Source organism: Arvicola amphibius, chromosome 11 (genome assembly GCF_903992535.2).
Source record: "Arvicola amphibius chromosome 11, mArvAmp1.2, whole genome shotgun sequence".
Classification (NCBI taxonomy): domain Eukaryota; kingdom Metazoa; phylum Chordata; class Mammalia; order Rodentia; family Cricetidae; genus Arvicola; species Arvicola amphibius.
In genome coordinates, this window is record NC_052057.2 from 61,028,337 (window position 1) to 61,048,216 (window position 19,880).

The 19,880-nt window shown below is 40.7% G+C and overlaps 1 protein-coding gene across 1 annotated transcript in view; it reads right to left on the reverse strand.

The window, feature by feature from the left end:
* Positions 1 to 1,018: 1,018 nt before the first annotated feature.
* The window catches only part of Chmp4c (charged multivesicular body protein 4C), a 34,944-nt gene continuing 16,082 nt past the window's right edge, over positions 1,019 to 19,880 (reverse strand). The window contains exons 2-5 of the mRNA XM_038347963.1: positions 8,201 to 8,378; positions 6,190 to 6,304; positions 3,241 to 3,394; positions 1,019 to 3,060 (exon numbers count right to left, since the gene is read on the reverse strand). Of these exons, the coding sequence (XP_038203891.1) occupies positions 2,999 to 3,060; positions 3,241 to 3,394; positions 6,190 to 6,304; positions 8,201 to 8,378 (509 nt within the window). The 3' untranslated portion in view covers positions 1,019 to 2,998. The remainder of the gene's footprint in view (positions 3,061 to 3,240; positions 3,395 to 6,189; positions 6,305 to 8,200; positions 8,379 to 19,880) is intronic.

Here is a 19,880-nt window from a genome sequence, read left to right on the forward strand (position 1 = left end):
CAGTACTCTGTCACCCTCAACTTGCTTTCTCATTTGGGGGGTCCAGATGGCTGACCAAGGAGTACTTAACAGGAGCCAAGTTTGAGCAGCCAATGTCCTGACCCTGGACCATGACTCCTGAGGAGAACCCCTGCCCGAATGATGGCAGTGTGCCATTCCCTTCTCATGGCCACTATGAGAAGTCTGTCACTATGGCTGCCCTGTTTTTGGGCACTCCTTCCATCTGCATTTTAAGAATCTCCTTTGATTCTCATCACGAGCTGGGGCTTGTTTTTTAAATTATCTTGAGTGTGTTTCTTACACAACAAAAGCCTGAGGTTTACTACTGCGATCCCTGATAAGGGGGTGGCATATATGTATACACACACACACACACACATATATATATATCAAACAATTTAGAGTTTTGTTATGTTAAGAATGCTTTGCCATGTGGGACCAGGATTCATCCCTAGGGCTTGAGCTGGCTTTTGGAGCCCATTCCTTATGGATGGATTTCTTGCTCAGCCTAGATATAGTGGGCAAGACCTTGGTCCTGCCTCAAAGCCATGTGCTAGACTTTGTTGACTCCTCATGGGAAGCATGTCCTCTCTGAGGAGTGGAAGGGGGTGCGGGGGGGGGGGGAGTAAAAGGAAGGAGGGGGAGGAGGGAGGGGGAACTGGGATTGGTGTGTAAAATGAGAAAAGATTGCCACAGAAGCCCAATCAGGCCTTCGAATTAGGCAGCCTGCCTTTGCGGCTCACTTGTTCCACTTCACTATTCTGTCCATCTTCTTGACGGGTGGCATCAAGATCCACTTCAAAGTACTCTTGTGTCTTTACAGTGTAATGTCATCTCTCTCTTCTTTGTATTTCAGCATTTTAGTGCCTCAGCTCACACATTACCTGTATACTCAGTGACAGAGTGGAGCTGGTCCTGCCCAGAACTAAACAATGGAAATGTAATGAGACCACAGCTATAGTTCTAAGTTTCTCAGGAACTACATGTTTTTTAACAAAAATAAAAGACATAGGAAACCTAAATTTCCAATACTGTATTTTATTCAATGCAAAGCATTTAAAAATACCATTTCTACATATAATCAAGATGCAATTGCTAATGAGATATTTTACAGTTTTGTTCACCAAGTCTTTGAAATCCAATGTGTATTTTACACTGAGAATGCCTCTTAGATCAGCTGTAACTATCTTCCCAGTGCTGGTCACAGCAATGGGAGCCCGTAATTCCTGGGCTTTGGAGGCTAAAGCCAGAGGAGTGAAGTTCAATGTCAGCCTGAGGTATAAAGTGAACTCGTGTGCTACATGGTGAGGCTGTGCCTCAAAATCTCAGAGAGGTGGAAAGAAGTGAGGAGGCAGAAAGACGGACAGATACAAATACTGGCCCATAGACAGACGTCACACATTTAACTGCTGGAAAGGCAGAACGAAGGTGCTGAAATACTTCAATGTTTCTAATAAATGCATTGAGAAATGTTTTTTAATTAAATTAACTAAAATTAAGCATAATTAAAATTCACTCGCCTTACAAGTTTCACCAGTCTGGTGGGGGCTTTGTGCCTCCCCTTCCCCGCAGCTAGCTGCACTCAGCGGGCATGTGGGTGGTGTGTGAGCCAGGACACGGGATGAGCAGTGTGTCAGCCTCCCTTGGGCATCACTGTCCAGAGCTGTCTCTCCTTCAGTGTCTAACACTGTTGCTGCTTCCCAGGCTTGGCTTAGGGACAGAAGGTACATGAGAGATTTTGAAGAGTCCTGAAAACACACTATTTAAAGCAGCCTCATCCCTCCCCCTATCGCAGACCCACAGGAAATGCACTCAGGTTATGTGTTGAGAGAACATGGAAAATGCCATGACAGAAAGCTGAGTGCTGTAAAAGCAAGCATATAGTCTGGAAAAAAATTTTTTAAAGTTTTCCAAGATGGAATATTTTATCCAGAATTTAAAGAATGAGGAGGATTTGGTGTGTGTGTTGTGCAGGGCAGGAAAAATGCCAAGAGAAAGAGCAAGTGCCAAATACCTGCGGCAGAATGGGACCACTGAGCCGGAACAAGGTCTCATGGTGCTCCTCCTCCATGCTGCAGCGATGCTCAAAGGAGTGCAGAGGGCATCAGAAAACCTTGCATTGTGGTGTTTGTCATTTTACCGTCTGATATGGCACGCAAGATACCTGTTTATAATTTATCTTCATTTAACCATAATTATGAGCAAAATTTTACTCCAGATATATTTTTAATTGCCAGTATTTTAGTATTTTTATGAGGCACATGCTGTGAAGCATTGTTTCGTTTTGTTAGTGCACAGGAGACCACACAACAGGAAGCAATGGGCATTCCTGGGAAGCCTAAGCAGCAGCAGCATGGCGGTCTGTGTTAACTTGGCTTTCTAAACAGCTGAATCACACCCCGGAGAGTCCTGGTGGGCAGGCTAAACTGCTTGTGCAGTCAGACATTTGGGGCGATGCATGCCCCCTCTCAAAGCTCAACCAGCATAATAAATGTCAATTAAAGCTCCATGAAGATTTTCAACCCTGAAACTCAATTGAAACTGTATATATAGACTCACTGAGGACTTCTCTTCAGATCTGTTCTAGAAGCGCATTTATATTTACTGTGGGTGACCTGGACGCACACAGCAGCCTTGTATTTGCATAGACATCACCCCCAGTTACCCTAGGTATCGCCCGAGGATGACTTACAAGCTGGAATATGTATTAAATGTCAGTAGAATCAGTTTTCTTTCAATATATATATACATAAAGAATCAACTTGTACCAGAACTAAAATACAGTAGAGAATAAAGCAGATAGACCCCACTCCATCAGTCTGGAAGAATCTTCTATGATGCTACCAGCCCCTTTCCAGGCCTGACGTGTCTACACATGACTTAACTGTAAAAGACAGGAATTCATAAAACGGGTCACTGCTATCTTCTAGGCTTTGCAAAAGCATTTATGTCTTGTGTGTAGTTCAATAATTTAGGCGTCAGAGGTTCCCATTTTAGCTTAAGTAGCCCAAGCTGCCAGCTGCTGGAAGTCGTCATCGTCCTCTGTCCTCCTGGATGACACTGGAACACAAAAATGAGGAAATCAGTCATCAGCATCACTTATACTGCACATGGGAAACGGGTAGGAATGGCATACTAGATGTGTTTATGTATACAAATCAGGTTTAAGGAGGCACTGAAAGCAGCAGCCTGCCTACTGCTCTGAGAACCTATGGCGCGGGTTGTGGGGTGTGCACACACCTGCTCGAGATCGGTGTGCACTGGAGGGCATGCTGGGCTTCCTACTGGGCTGTGAGGGGAGGGAAGAAGCCGGCACATTCGGAAGCTGCATCTTTGTCATCTTCTTATTTAATTCTTCCTGCTCCAGTTCCTCAAGTTCTGCCAGCAGCTCATCCTGAACACAGAAGAGAGAATTACGGAGTTAGTGTTACAGGAGGTGGCTTCCCTAAACACAGCGAAGAGAACATCTGCCACCCCACTGGTGTGTGCTAACCCAGTGGAATGGAATATTTATTATTTTAAAGTAAGCAACAGTGAGCAATGATTAGAAATGAATACTTCGTGTTGTACAAATTTGTTGTAGTTAATCTTATAATACTTCAGCAAACAGCCATTCAAGTAATTTGGGCTGAATATATAATTTCCTCAGGCTCTGGAAATTTACACCTTGACTGTCATTTTTTCTGTATGTTCTTTTTCCATCTCTCCTGTTGAGAATCTCTGCAATTTTAATTAGAGGAAATAAATATTTTCAGTTGAGTAAATACTATGGAAAATAAAAAAGCATAGAAATTATATTGCATAGAAAGTAAAAAAAAATATATCATAGATCCTTTATCAGATCATTAAGGTCAATATAAATTGTGTGTTGAGGTGATTTTGCTCACAGTGCTGGGGATGGAACAGCAGTGTCTGCTGGTGCTAGGCAAGTGCCATGCCACTGGATTGCGTCCCCAGCCCAAGTGTTTGTATGAGGGAAACTCAAAATTAGTATAATGTATTTTTCCGTTAGAGTGGGCTCAGAAAGTCTGGCTTAATCAAACTATTCTCCACCCAACACCTGTAAAAAGCTCTCATCAGCTTGAGGTCTTTTTTTTTATTTTTTTTTATTTTTTTTTTTTGTCCTTTTCTTTCAGCTTGAGGTCTTAAGGACATTGGTCACCTCCTGCCTAATCCAAGATATCTTATAGCTGCCTAATCTGAGATAGCTCACCCCTGCCTAATCTGAGATAGCTCACACCTGCCTGAGATAGCTCACACCTGCCTAATCTGAGATAGCTCACACCTGCCTAATCTGAGATAGCTCACACCTGCCTGAGATAGCTCACACCTGCCTAATCTGAGATAGCTCACACCTGCCTAATCTGAGATAGCTCACACCTGCCTGAGATAGCTCACACCTGCCTAATCTGAGATAGCTCACACCTGCCTAATCTGAGATAGCTCACACCTGCCTAATCCAAGATAGCTCACACCTGCCTAATCCGAGATAGTTCACACCTGCCTAATCCGAGATAGCTCACACCTGCCTAATCCGAGATAGCTCACACCTGCCTAACTTGGGAATTCCTCCAGCATACATGAGCTCCCACAGAAGTGAGTGGCAGTCTAAACAAAACATTTCATTATACTTAAGAGGCTGTCATAAGGAGAAATGATTAGACGACAGAAGGCGGAGAGCTTGGTCTGACCTTAGGTGAGACCGTGTTTATTCACAGCAAAGGGGCATCTTGTCACTCACGTGTGTCACAGGAGCAGGAATGACTACCGCCCTACATTACATTCCCTCCGGGCATCCACGAGGGAACCTGGGAGGTGCAGTCGTTCAGCAGGGAGCTATCAGAGAAGGTCTAGTCTACCTGTGTATTCATCCAATTAGATTCTTTATTCACCCATCATTCAACAAGTTTATTGAGAACTCATTACTGGGCAGTGCCAAGGCAAATCAGCACACCCTACATCCCAGGGCCCGTGCTTGAATTTGTGCACATGTACATGGATCCATATTTGGTTGTTCTGCTGCTGTTGTTTTAAGACAAGGCCTCTCTATGTATCTCAGGCTGATTTTGAATTCACCATGTGACCCAAGGTTGACCTTGAACTCACAATCCTCCTGTTCTTCTACATAGGGCCAGACAGTAGTATTTTGGGCTTTGCAGGCCAGATACCTTCCTGTTGCAGGCTCTTCTTTCTTATTTTCTACAGTTGCAGAGAGTTGAAACCATCCTTGCCTTGAGAGCTACACAAGAACAGGCCATGACTGATCTGACCTATAGGTCAACTCCTTATGTGTATGAGTGTTCTGCCTGCATGTCTGTAAGCACATCACATGCGTGTCTGGTACCCACAAAGATCAGAAGAGGGCATCAGATCCCCCAGAACTGGCAGTATGGATGATTTTGATCCCTGCTGTGAATGCTGGGAGCAGAACCCAAGTCTTCTGCAAAGGCAACAAGTGCTCTTAATCTCCGAGCCATCCCTCCAGGCCCACTCCCATATCAGTTTGGAACATTGCTAGCAGCAAACCTTCACTTCCTAAAACTCTGTGGGCCACATCTTCACTTGTTACACATCATCTGTCATAGCACATAGAAACAGAGAGCTGTGCTGTCTGTCCCTTGGGAATATGTCTAAGAATGTCCTCATCCTGGACAGGTGTAACTTGAATGGAACCACTGAAATTTCCATCATGAGCACCACCATGTAGCTACAGCCTTCCCGGGCTGCGGGACTGATTGATATGAACAGAACGGGAGTGTAAACAATGCCACTCCACAATGACGTGTTTTATAGGGATGAGTGGAGCAGCCTAACTCCTAACTTAGCAGCCACAGAGCACAGTCATCTGCAGTTACAGAGCGACACCGTCTGCTCTGTGGGCAGATGTGAGAGCACGTGATCCCTCATAATAAGACTATTTCTACTCCCACCATTAAACATCACTAACTTCATATAACCGCACGCTGTTTTCTTTTTCCTTAATACCTAAAAACCTAATTAAGAAGCTGTTTGCCAAACTATAGTCATCTTTCCTTGACATCAGCTACTAACACCTCATTTCCCGCCTGGAAAATGATACTTCCCATAAATATCATCGATTTGTTAAGCAATAGACATTGTCTGCCATATGTGATAGGAAGCTGCCCTCGAGAGCAGCCACAGTGCCACATTCTTTAGAATTGCACCTACCTCATCAAAGCCATCAGCAAACTGAACCCTTTGAGAAAAGGCTTCTGAGATTTCCTGAGCAATGTCCTGCTGCTCTGTGATATCCTGCATCAAGTCATCGATTTTATTCAGATCCCTGGGGAACATTTCATTAGAATTTTAGTTTCATCTTACAATTATGAATTTAGACTTAATTCCATATGAAAACAGGTTTATTTCAAATATACTCTTTAGTTACATCAGCACCATAACAAAAATTCCTGGTTCAACATTCATCAATTAAGAAAAATGATAATTGGAGTGTCAAAAAATTACTAACCCTGGACAATCACATGCATTTTCAATATTACCTTCTACCTTCAAGAATCACTTGAAATAGAAGAGTTTGGGAGGTACATGTGGTAGAGTGTGTGAAGTACCCCTGTGTGGATGCCCCTTAATGCGCTGAGAACCACCATGACAGAGATAGCACTGCAGTTCTCAGCCACCAATCCTGAAGCAGCTCTGTAGAGAAACTAAACTTTGGGACTGGAGAGTCACTTTCTATAACACAGTAGCTCTGAAATGCTGACTCCTTGAGGGTTTCCCTTGCAGAGGATGTGTCAGGAGGGGCGCTGAAACAGTAGGATTTGACCCAACATACCCTCAGGGAAGCTACAACCTCAGCCAATGATGCAGGAGCAAGCAGGTCCAAGGACAGCTGCTTCACAGTTAGCCTCCGAGCTTGCTTTTGTAGCCCTGTTTCTGAATCTTTCCTCCAACTCAGAAAGCAGGCCAAGCTGATTAGACAAAAGCGAAGTGTGTGTCCTTCATTATGAAGTACCCTCACCACTGAAAGGCTGAGTCCAGGACTCCCCTGTCTTTTCAGTTCCTCAGACTCTACTACTACAGAACTGAGAACTTCGGCATGGTTTCATAGGGAATGGAAAGGAATTCTGTTACCATTTTCCTCCCACCCATTATGCTCAATCCTCATTAGAGCTGTAGCAAATGTGTTTACTAAAGGGAGTACAGAGCATGTATGACCAAAGTCTGGGGCTGAGACTAAATTTCTCTCCAAAGAGCACTATTGTCTCATGCTACTAAGGGACTTGGAGGTAAAGCCCGGCTTTGCAATCTACTTCAGCACTCAGTTTACCACCGTAGGGTACTGGGAGTCCCACCGTGCACATAATGAGCTCTCAAGTGCCAGGATGGCAGCTGGTTGATGAGGTACTAAGGCAAGAAGATGGTCTCAAAGAGGTCTTCACAACCCCAACTGCTACCTTTGCCTCTTCTCGTCCTCTGGAATCGAGTCTGTATCTCAGCGCTTACTATTCCTTGGCCAGGAGTCTACTGTCACTGTCCCTACTCAGCAGAGGACGAGGTCCTAGGTCTGCATTGCCCACAGTGAACATAGACCATGGTACCACATCTCAGAGACTGACTGCTCAGTGCTTGCTTGCAGAAGGAACTGTGCTATGTCTAGCATCTCACTGAACTTCTCAACAAGCAGAAGTAAGAAATGATAGGTGAGGAAACTGAGTCAGAGAGAGATAGAAAGTCATTTGCCAGGGTACAGTCAACTTTGGGAATAGGATTACAGCCAGAAAACTATAAACCCTGGTCCTGGAAACTAATACTTTATGTCAGGGGCTTTCAAATAGTTGGTGATGTCCGTCTTGGTCTGGGGAACTCGGTTAAAACAGAAGTTCTACCCTACGGCTAAATTCAAGGAGGCTTGGGTGTCTGCATGCTCTTAACAGCTTTTATCTAGATGATTCTCACAGACACCAAAGTTTGGCAACCACTATTCTACAGTTCTAACACCTTCACTGACCTTAGAATCCTAGAATTACGATTTTCACAGATAGGATTTCATAAAGGAACTGAGAAATAGTGAAAACAAAATTCTATACTTTTTTCCTTATTTTAATTTTGTCACTGGAAATTCAAAACTACTTCTGAGAGAGCATTCCATTCAATACCAGAATCGTCATACGGTTTCACAGGCTCTCCCCAACATTAAGGACAAGGAGTCTGGGTCACTCACATGTTTTCATGAACGGCTTTCATTGCCTTGGCTGCAAAACCCATGTTCCGTAAGACCTCAGTGTTGGTGTGCGAGTTCTCTAGCGCTTCCCGCTGGAACTCAATGGTGGACAGGGTGCCATCAACCTGCGTGAGCTGCTTCTCAAACCTCTTCTTCCTTTTCAACGCCTGCAAGGCAGCTAAACAAGGAAGAAACCGGTGTTTGTATCAGAAGAAACAGCTACACTCACTTAAGAGGCTCAGACCATGCATGGGACTCAGAACTGCTGAAACCTGAGGACGATAGCACATTAAACAGCCCCAAGACACGAGGAACATCTGTCTCTCCATCTCTACACCAGCTATTCTCTCAAAACACACAGTTATTCCTTCTTCCAGAGATCTGGCGAGTGTAGGAGGATTGAAACTCAACTTGCATAGTCACAAATTATGCCACAGAAATATGTATGTTCATGTCATATAGGAAGTAAAGGTTAAGTAGCTAGGAAAAGCCATACCAAAAAAAAATCAGTCTTTACAAGAGGCAAGGATCTTAATGGTTGTCAAATATAGCCTCCTTTCTTGAAGGCAAATTTACTAAAACTCAAAGAAACACAGTGACTTGCTAAAGGCAGCCAGTTTAAGGCAGCTAGAACTTAAAGTCCTGAGCTGAGCATCTTGATTTGAAGGGAGATGGCCCTTCGGTTGCATCTAACATGATGTCCCAAAATCAGTGCAGCTGGAGTCCTGCCCCAGGGCCAGATGGCGCTCTGCTGAGAGGGCAGAGCACTATTTCTGAGAAACAAGATCTGAATAATCCTCCACCTGGCCAGTTACTTGCTCCACCTGGAAGCCACAAAACCAAGAGTCCTTTTGACTGTGGCACCATGTGAGATAGCCTCCAAAAGGGCTCAAAACATCCAGGATGGCAAGACATTTGGGGAAAATCCAAGAAGAGAACAGTAGAAGTGTGTTATAATATGTACAATGTACAATATACAGACAAAAGATAACTAAACAGATTTGGCAAAGGAAGTCCGGTAGTTTGTGGATTCAGAAGGAAGCAGGCAAATTATCACAACAAATCTCTGGGGAAACCTCCCAGTCTATGCTGGTCAAGGGCTTCTCTGTAGATCCAGTGGATTCCGCTATTTATTCCATTGTGCCCACTCTCACACAGCCATGGCCTCTTGGTGGTTCTTACTAGTGATTGATGTAGCTCTATTCTTCCCAACCACCACCATAAATGACACAGTAACTGCCTGAAGCGGGGACTTAACAGAAAACAAATGCTTATTTGATGAAACGCTCTACCCTGGGAAAACAACAGAATCCAAGGCAGAAATCCAAGAAAATGATAAAGGATCATGCACACCCCACCCCAAGCCACCTTGGTGTCTAAATTCAAAGTCCACCTTGGTAACACTAAGGTGACTGTGGTCTGGTTTGTGATTCCTCAGATGGTACAAAGAAATATTAACCTGTGTGCAGTGGCAAGCTGTGATGTATTAGGAGAAGAATCAGTCAAGCGAACCATGGGAAAAAATCTAAGAAGCAAATGAAGAGACTCGAGACTGCAGAAGCCAGCACCCATGTTGACAGAATACAGAAGAGATTTGCAGTGACTTTATTTGTGGAGATAGGCAGCTATTTTGTGAAAGATTCATGGACAGCAAAAAATTTTTGAAAACTCATATAAAAATACCCTATCCTATTTTCATCCCTTTTCCCTGAAATCCCATTTTACTTTATTTAAAATTAGTATTTTGAAATTCTTTTAAGTGCAATCTGTCTGCAATAATTTTATGTAACTCTCTATTTTAAACACAGTTTGTTAGCTTGCTTGCTTGTCTTTGAGACAGGATTTCATTATATATTTCAGGCTGGATTCAAACTCATGAATGCCTTGTCTCACTCAACTTCCAAAGTCCTAGAATTTCAGGCATGCACCACCATGCCTAACTCAAAAATAGGATACTTGGTTTGTTTTTTTTTTTACTTTTTTTGAACGCTAAAAGATTTTCCACATGGTTATACATGAAAAGTCTATGTCCAGAATGGATTCTTTAGAACATCATGGCCACAGGAAATGCTGAAGACTTTGAACAATACTTAAATGGATATATGCATTAGAATTCTTTCCAGTGTAAATCTGTGCATGAGGGTTACAGAAACTGGATATACTGAAGACTTTCCCACATTTCAGACACTGTGTGAGATCTTTATGCTTGTTAAAATGACAAGAACAAAGAAATAGTTTATATACCATGTGTACATACAAAAGGTTTCTATCCAGTGTGAATGTTTTTACTCTTAGACCAAGTGAATCTAGTAAAGACTTTCTGACAATGGTTACACACATTAGGCTACTGACTAGTGTGAAGAGTTTCATGTCTATTATGATGACAAGAGCAGCTGAAGGGTTTCCACAGTTTTTATGTGCATAGGACTTTACTTTCAAGTGTACTATTTTATACCTGTCTACAGAATGAACAGTTTCTACATCTTTTACACACAAAGAGTTCCTCTCCAGTGTGATTGTTTTTCATGCAGATCAGGACAAATTGAAGTGTTGAAAGGTTTCCTGTAAGGTTTGCGTGCAAAAACCTTCTCTCCAATTTGAACCTTTTCATGGATGTTCTGCTGACTGGAGTGGGTAAATGCTTTCCCACAATGCACACATACATAGCACTTCTCTTCAGAATGATCTCTTTCATGAACCTTCATGAACAGAAATTGGTGAAGGGTTTTACACAATACTTACATGAATAAGGCTTCTCTAAAGTGTGACTTCATTCATGTCTGTCATGACTTCTGAAGTCACTAAAGGCTTTTCCAAGATGTTTACATGCTCAAGACTTTTCTCCCATGTGAATCTTTTCATGAATGTTCAGGTAATTGGAGCAGGCAAACACTTTTTCACTGCTCAAATGTATTAGAATTTTCTTTAATGTGAACTCTTTTCATGAGTCTTACAAGAAATGAAACTGGTATAGGCTTTTTCGCAATGCCTTCATGAAAAAGGTTTCTCTGCAGTGTGACTCCTTCCATGTCTGTTACAACTACTGGGGTTGTTGAATGATTTTCCACAATGCTTAGATACATAATGCTTTTGTCAGTATGAATTATTTCATGGATGTTCATATGCCTACACCAGAAACAGTTTTTCCACAATGTTTGCATGTATACGTCTTCTGCTTCTCTGTAATGTGGTTCCTTTCATGTCTGTTACACCTACTGGATTTGCTGAAGGCTTTTCCACAATGCTCATGCATAAGGTTTCTCTGCAGTGTGGCTCTTTTCATGTCTGTTACAATTAGTGGGGTGGTTGAAGGCTTTTCCACAATGCTTACATGCATAACACTTTTTTCCAGTGTGAATTATTTCATGCATATTCAGAATCCTGGGACAGAAAAATGCTTTCCCACAATGCTTGCATGTATAATTCCTCTCTGCCATGTGTATTCTTTCATGAATGCTACAAGCACTGGAACTGGTGTATGCTTTTCCACAATGCTTACATGCATAAGGTTTCTCTCCAGTGTGAATTCTTTCATGAGTATTTCAATAAGAAGAATTGGTGAAGTTTTTCCACAATGCTTGCATGCATAAAATTTCTCTTCAGTGTGGCTCCTTTCACGTCTCTTACGACTACTGCAATTGCTGAAGGCTTTTCCACAATGCTTACATGCATAAGGTTTCTCTGCAGTGTGGTTCCTTTCATGTCTGTAACGACTACAGGGCTGGCTGAAAGCTTTTCCACAACGCTTACATGTATAAGGTTTCTCTCCAGTGTGGCTCCTTTCATGAATGTTTCGATAAGAAGAACGGGTGAAGTTTTTTCCACAATGCTTGCAAGCATAAGGCTTTTGACCAATATAACTGCTTTTGTGATTGTAATGATGATTGAATTGGGTGAAAGCTTTTCCAAAAATGTATAGAAGCATATGGCTTCTCTCCTTTGTGAGTTACTTTGTTTCTCAAAACATGTTGCATATTTAAATGTTTTGCCACATTGCCTACAAATACCTTTACTCTTCAATATGACTTTTTTCATGGTTGGTAAGCTCACTGGAATCAATGAAGGTTTCATCACAGAGACTACATACAAATTGTTTCACTTCTGTATGGGTTTGTTCATCATTCTGGCCATGTGTGTATCTCATGAAGACATCCTCATTGAGTTTATCTCCAGTGTGAGACTCTGACAGGCTTCATTACATTGTTTTTCTCTGGGTTTCTCTTCAGGAGAAGTTTCAAATACCTGAAGTGATTCAGAATAACTGGTATCTTTCCAATGTTTCTGATGTTTAAAGGCTTTTGCCACAGCTCACTTATACAGTGGTGGTTTCCCCTTACCTTTTTCTTACCCATGTAAGGATAAATGACCAATAATGTTTGTCACAAGCAATGGAGTCTCATGAACTATTACTCTGGAAGGCATATCTTTATTGATCACACTCTCTGGAATAGGTTGCTGGTATCTATCACACTCATTATGACATTCATTTACATGGTCTCTCTCAGTCCTCTGAATTTCCATATTCCTGCTGAGATCTTTATAGTCCTCTTCAATATTTTCTTCTAGTGCTTTTTCTATGGAGATCAGATTCAAAAATGTTTCCTTCATCACATCTCTGTGGAGATTCTTTTGATTAGAATCCAACACATCCCACTCTTCTAAGACGAAGTTCACTGCCACATCTCAGTATTTACTGGCTCAGTTTTGTACTTCTGATATGTCTCAGTTTCCTCCCAAGAGTCCTGGGATACTTGTTTTAAATAGCATATAATTGACAGTTTATCCAATAGGCATATTTTCGTCTCATTTATTGTAATAACTTTTTGGTTTAAGGATATGATATTTTATGCTTTTTCTGATTACTATACTCTTTGTCCTCTTTTTCCCTTTATGTGAGATGATAAATACCTTTGTGCATTTTTACTTTGATTACTTGTATATACTACATTTTTTCCTCAGATGCATATATTTGTATTTACATGTAATGTATTTGTGGAGTTTTATAACCCTTTTGAAAATTAATATCACCACCAACAAAAACTAAAATAAAAGGAACTAACAATCACTGATCATTAATATCCCTTAATATAAATAGATTCGACTCACCTAAAAAAAAAAAAAAGACACAGGCTAAAGCCGGGTGGTGGTAGTGTATTCCTTTAATCCCAGCACTAAGGAGGCAGAGGAGAGGCAGGTGGATCTCTGTGAGTTCAAGGTCAGCCTGGTCTTTAGACTTATAAGACTTATAAGACTTATAGACTTATAAGAGCTAGTTCCAAGACAGGCTCCAAAACTACAGAAAAACCTTTTCTCAGAAAAAAAAAAAAAGACACGGGCTAACAGATTGGATACAAAAACAGAATCCATCCTTCTGCTGCATACAAGAAACACACCTCAACCTCAAAGACAGATATCACTGCAAAGTAAAGGGCTGGGAAAAGATTTTCCAATCAAATGGACCTAAGAAACAAGCTGGTGTAGCTATCCTAATATCTAACAAAATAGGCTTCAAACTAAAATCAATCAAGAGACAAAAAGGACATCTCATATTAGTCACAGGAAAAATCCATCAAGAGGAAATTTCAATATTGAACATCTATGCCCCCAAATACGAGGGCACCCTCATATGTAAACAGAAATATTACTAAGGCTTAAATCACAAATGAAACCCTACACACTAATAGTGGGAGACTTTAACACCCATTCTCACCACTGGACAGGTCTGCCAGATAGAAAATTAACAGAGAAATAAGGAAACTAACATATTATGACTCAAGTGAACATAACAGACATCTATATAACATTCCATCCAGACATAAACAAATATACTTTCTTCTAATCACCTCATGGAAACTTCTCAAAAATTGACCACATGCTTAGTATCAAAGTAAACCTCAACAGATACAAGAAAAATTGGAATAACTCTATGTATCTTATCGGATCACCATGGCTTAAAATTAGAATTTAACAGCAAAACTAAGTTCAGAAAGCCCACGAACACATGGAAATTTAACAGTGTTTACCTGAATCACCACTGGGTCAAGGAAGAAATAAAGGAAAAAATTAAAGACTTCCTAAAATTCAACAAAAATGACCACACAGCATACCAAAACTTATGGGACACAATGAAAGTGGTGTGAAAGGGAAAGTTCATAACACTAAATGCCTGTGTAAAGAAACTGGAAAAATTCCACACCAGTGAGCTAACAGAACACCTGAAAGCTCTAGAACAAAAAGAAGCAAACGCACCCAGGAGGACTAGAGGCCAGAAAATAATCAAATTGATAGCTAAAATCAACAAAATAAAAACAAAACAATACAAAGAATCAATGAGACAAAGAGGTGATTCTTTGAGAAAATCAACAAATAGACAAACCTTTATCCAAACTAATCAAAAGACACAGAGAAAATATCCAAATTAACAAAATCAGAAATGAAAAGGGGGACATAAAAACAGACACAAAGGAAATCCAGAGAATCATCATGCCACACTTCAAAAACTTATACTCCACAAAACTGGAAAAATTTAAGGGAATGGACAGTTTTCTAGATAAATATCACTTACCAAAATTAAATTAAGACCAGATAAGCAAATTAAATAGACCTATAACCACTAAGGAAATAGAAACAGTCATCAAAAGCCTCCCAACCAAAAGAAGCCCAGGACCAGATGGTTTCAGCGCAGAATTCTACAAGATTTTTAAAGAACTAATACCAATACTCCTCAAATTGTTCCACACAAAACAAACAGAAGGAACATTGCAAAACTCTTTAGTAAGGCTACAGTTACCCTGGTACCCAAACCACACAAAGGCACTACTTAGAAAGAGAATTACTGACCAATCTCACTTATGAACGTTGATGCAAAAATACTCAATAAAATCCTGACAAACTGAATCCAAGAACACATCAGTAAAATCATCCACAATGATCAAGCAGGTTTCATCCCAGAGATGCAGGAATGGTTCAACATATGAAAATCTGTCAGTAATCCACCATATAAGCAAACTGAAAGAAAAAAAAACACTTGATCATCTCATTAGATGCTGAAAAAAGTCTTCGACAAAATTCAAATGGATTAGAGATCTCAACATAAAATCCATCACACTAAACCTCAAAAAACAGAAAGTGGGAAGTACACCTGAATGCATTGGCACTTCCTAAATACAATCCCAGTAGAACAGACATTGAGAACAACAATTACTAAATGGAACCTCCTTAAACTGAGAAGCTTCTGTAAAGCAAAGAACATGGACAACAAGACAAAATGGGAGCCTACAGAATGGGAAAAGATCTTCACCAACCCCATATCAGACAGAGGTCTGATCTCCAAAATATATAAAGAACTCAAGAAATTTGACATCAAAAGAACAAGTAATCCAATAAAAAATTGGAGTACGGACCTAAACTCTCAACACACAAATCTCAAAAGGCTGAAAGATACTTAAAGAAATGCTCAACATCAGAGAAATGCAAATCAAAACAACTCTGAGATTCCATCTGTAAGAATGGCCAAGGTAAAAAACACTGATGATAGAGAGAATGTGGGGTAAGGGGAGCAGTCCTCCATTGTTGGTGGGAATGCAAACTTGTACAGCCCCTTTGGAAATTTCTCCGAAAATTAGAAACAACCTACCTCAAGACCCAGCAATACGACTTTTGAGTATATACCCAAAGGAAGCTCATTCATACCACAAGGACATATGCTCAGCTATGTTCATAGCAGCATTATTCATAATAGCCAGAACCTGGAAACAACCTAGATGCCCCTCAACTGAAGAATGGCTAAAGAAAATGTGGTGCGTTTACACAATGGAGCACTGCTCAGTGGGGGAAAAAAGGCATCTTAAAATCTATAGGCAAATGGATAGAACTAGAAAAAACCATACTGAGTGAGGTAACCCAGACCCAGAAAGACATTTGTACTATGTGTTCCCTCATAAGTGACTTTTAGACATAAAGCAAAGAAAAACTATCCACAACAAAGAGGACCCTAAAAGAAATAGAGACATACATGGATCTAAATAGGAAGGAAAGACAAGATCTCCTGAGTAAATTGGGAGTGTGGGGGTCATAGGAAAGGGGAGGGAAGGAGGGCAATGGAGAAAATGTATAGCACACTAAAAACAATAAAAAAAGAAAAAAGAAAATTTATATCTATATGTTGTTTGGAAATTAGATTATCTTATCTTCACAGTCTACAATATCTAAATAAAATAATCAGAAATTTTACTTCTATAATCCCATCATTTCAGAGGCTGAGCATCACAAATTTGAAGAAGGCATAGGGCATGATAACCAGTTTCAAAACAGCCTGATCTATACAATGAGATCCTTTTGTTCATTAAAACACATTACTATTAATAACAGCAGTATTGTTAGTTGATTATTGCTAATCCTTTTATCCTTTTAATTTTAATTAATTAATTTAAGACTCTTGTTAATACTTGTATTAAACTTCACAATTTCAGTTATTTACACTAAATTGTAGTGTTTATTCTTTCTTATTTTCATATTATTGCTCCCTGTATCCCACATTGTTCTCATTCTTAGATTTAAAACATTTTTCTGGAGTGATTCTTCTTTTGTTCAGGAAAGTATTTTCACCCTCACACACACACACACACACACACACACACACACACACATGCACACACACACAAACACTAACATATAAAGGTGGACACACATAAATTCTCTAAATACCTTCATGTCTAAAATGTCTTCAGGTTACTGGGGACAGTGCTGTGTCGTCTGCTCCTTTCTCTTGGCCAGAAGTTCCACACCATCCATTCCAGACGTGAAGACACAGCTGTAGCTCCTCCAGCTATAGTGTCTGTACACTCCCATGCTGGAGAAACAGTCTTCCTTCAGTTTGAGAAATGATTTTCTATTGTTTCCTTCGTTACTTCTTCGCTATTTCTATGTACTCTCTTCTGAAAGCCTTATTTTTAGCCATATCTCTTTTTTACTTTTATTAGCTATATTTTTATTTTATTGGCTATATGTTTGCTCCCTTAGTGAACATTCTCTTTTTTGTCTCTCTGTTTCAAAATCCCTATTAAGTCTAAAACTGTCTTAATTAACATCTCTGCATTTTTGTTAGAAGTTCTAGGACTCTTTGACTTTGATTTCTAGATCTCTAATTTATCTTCAGCTATATTCATTTCTGCTGGGTTTTTTTTTTAAGTATTTTGCTTGTTGTGTTTCAGTTTGGTAACTCTAACACTCAGTTCTCATCCACAAAGAATGTCTATAGATGTTTGAAAATGGCAACAGTAACATAGTTTATTTATTAGGCTACACCTTGCTTGTTGAACTCATCCTTATGAAATTTCCTGGACAAACACAGACAGACACAACTCCGAACACTCCTTATTCCTCTAGTCTCAGACAGCTGTGTTGAGGCTGGTATCAATGTGCATTTCTGAGGTCCCTATCGCCTTTATGGAAAAGCTGCAGATTTCTCTGAGTGCCTGAGAGGTACATATCCTAAGGGCCACTCATAGATGTGCTTATGAATATTCATGGTGCACTCTGGTATCATTACCTCCTTGAGGCATAAGTCACAAACAATCCCACACCAGTTTGGAATTATGATTAATAGAATGGTTACTTATTTAAGGGGGAAAAAACTTACAGATCACCATCCCACACAACAGCCCTCTGAGCAATCAGAAAGGGAGACTAGTCACCAGAAGCAGAGCCGGAAGCCAGAGAGCGAGCAGGGGGCAGTGGCAGCTTTTTTAAAGAGAGAGAGACCACGCCCCTAATAGGCTGGTATCTCAGCAGCTATTGGCTGAAGGATCGGAAGGAGCTCCAGCAACACCTGCCCTCCCTGCTCCCATCCCCACCTGCCCAGCTGGAGGCCAAGGTATACTTGGGATCTGCTCTCTCTCTTCCTCTTTAGGTACAACACCCACAGTTGGCACCTTAATAAAAAAGCATCTACAGTTTAATTACAGACTAGGTTATATGTATGCAACCTGTCCTTTAGGGATTATCTAAAATTATTTTTTAAGTTAACTGATCTAAAGTCCTTGGTATAATGTGACACTTAAGTAAGGATGAGCACATTAATGACCAGGTGGAAGAGGGGCTCTCAGTGCACAAGGAGAATGGCCAGATGACACCCTCTTTTGTCATCTGCCCATGAATTCAGAACTACTGTTGGTCTATGACACTGGTCTGTGGTTATGTACAAAGTCTGTTCCACCCCACCTCACCTGTGCCTGATTATAAACCTTTGAAAAAAGACCAAGCCCCTTATGACCTATTGCCTTAGCACCTGCTCCAATTGTTGGTACATAATCAACCAAATACACAACAAAAACTAATGATTTTCTATATATTTCAGTGTGATGGTTTGAATAGAATGACCCCTTGGGTTCATGTATTTGGATGCTTAGTCACCACAGAGTAGAACTGTTTGAAAGGATTAGAAAGATTAAAAGGTGTGGGTTTGTTGGAGGAAGTGTATCACTGAGGGTTGACTTTGAGGTTTCAAAAGTCCATGATGGGCCCAGTTTCTCTCTCTTGGTCCAAGGATTGGGATATAAAACTCTCAGCTATTTCTCCAGCACCATGTGTGCTGCCATGTTCCCCACCAGGACAATAATGAACTAAGCGTCTGAAATTATAAGCAAGCCCCCAATTAAGTGCTTTATCTTATAAAAAGTGGCCTTAGTCGTAGTGTCTCTTCATAGCAATAGAGTAGTAACTACAACAGCCAGCCTTGAGTTAAGAAATTTATGAAATTTGTGTCATTAATCCTCAAGTACCAAGAGAAGGCAATATTATTAGCAATTTTACAGGAGGTACAATGAATGAAGATGGTGATACTGTGCTTGTACTCTAACAAATAAAATTTGCCTGAAGATCAGAGGATGGAGCTAGACACTAGTAAATCACAGTGGCCAGGCAGTGGTGGCACACACCTTTGATCCCAGTACTTGGGATCTCAGGCCTTTAATCCCATCACTAGGGAGATGAAGACAGAAAGTGAAATGACTGGGTGGAGAGAGAAACATAGGCAGGAGGTGCTGTGGGATAATGCTCTTGTACACTGTAAAGATTTGTTACTCATAATGGTTTAATAAAATGCCAGTAACCAGGCAGGAAGTATAGGCAGGGTATCCAGACTAGGAGAATTCTGGGAAAAGGAAAGGCAGAAACGCAGTCACAAGCCAGATGCAAAAGAAGCAAGATGAGAATGCCTCACTGAGAGAAGGTGCCAAGCCACATGGCTAAACATAGATAAGAATTATGGATTAATTTTAAGTTGTTAGAGCTAGTCAAAATAAGCCTGAGAAATTTGTCAAACAGTATGTAACTAATATTAAGCCTCTGAGTGGTTATTTTAAAAGCAGCTATGGGATCAGGTGGGACAAGAAACCTCCACTTACAAATGGCACCCAACATTCAGCAACTACATCCACATAAAACTTGATAGACTTTGGGAAGGAATTCTAGACACAAAAGAATAGAGTCAAGCACAGCTTCCTTGTAACAGCAATTTCTCTTGTGGGCTCTGTTGGCTAGAGACAAGCAGAGGCACGTTTCCTTTAAGAGAGGCTTCCTGACTCAATGTTAGCAGCAAAAACCGGGCAGCTCTAGCTCTGGCTGTCCTGGAACTTGCTTCATAATCCTAAATTTTCTCAGGGTCCCTCAAAGATTACCA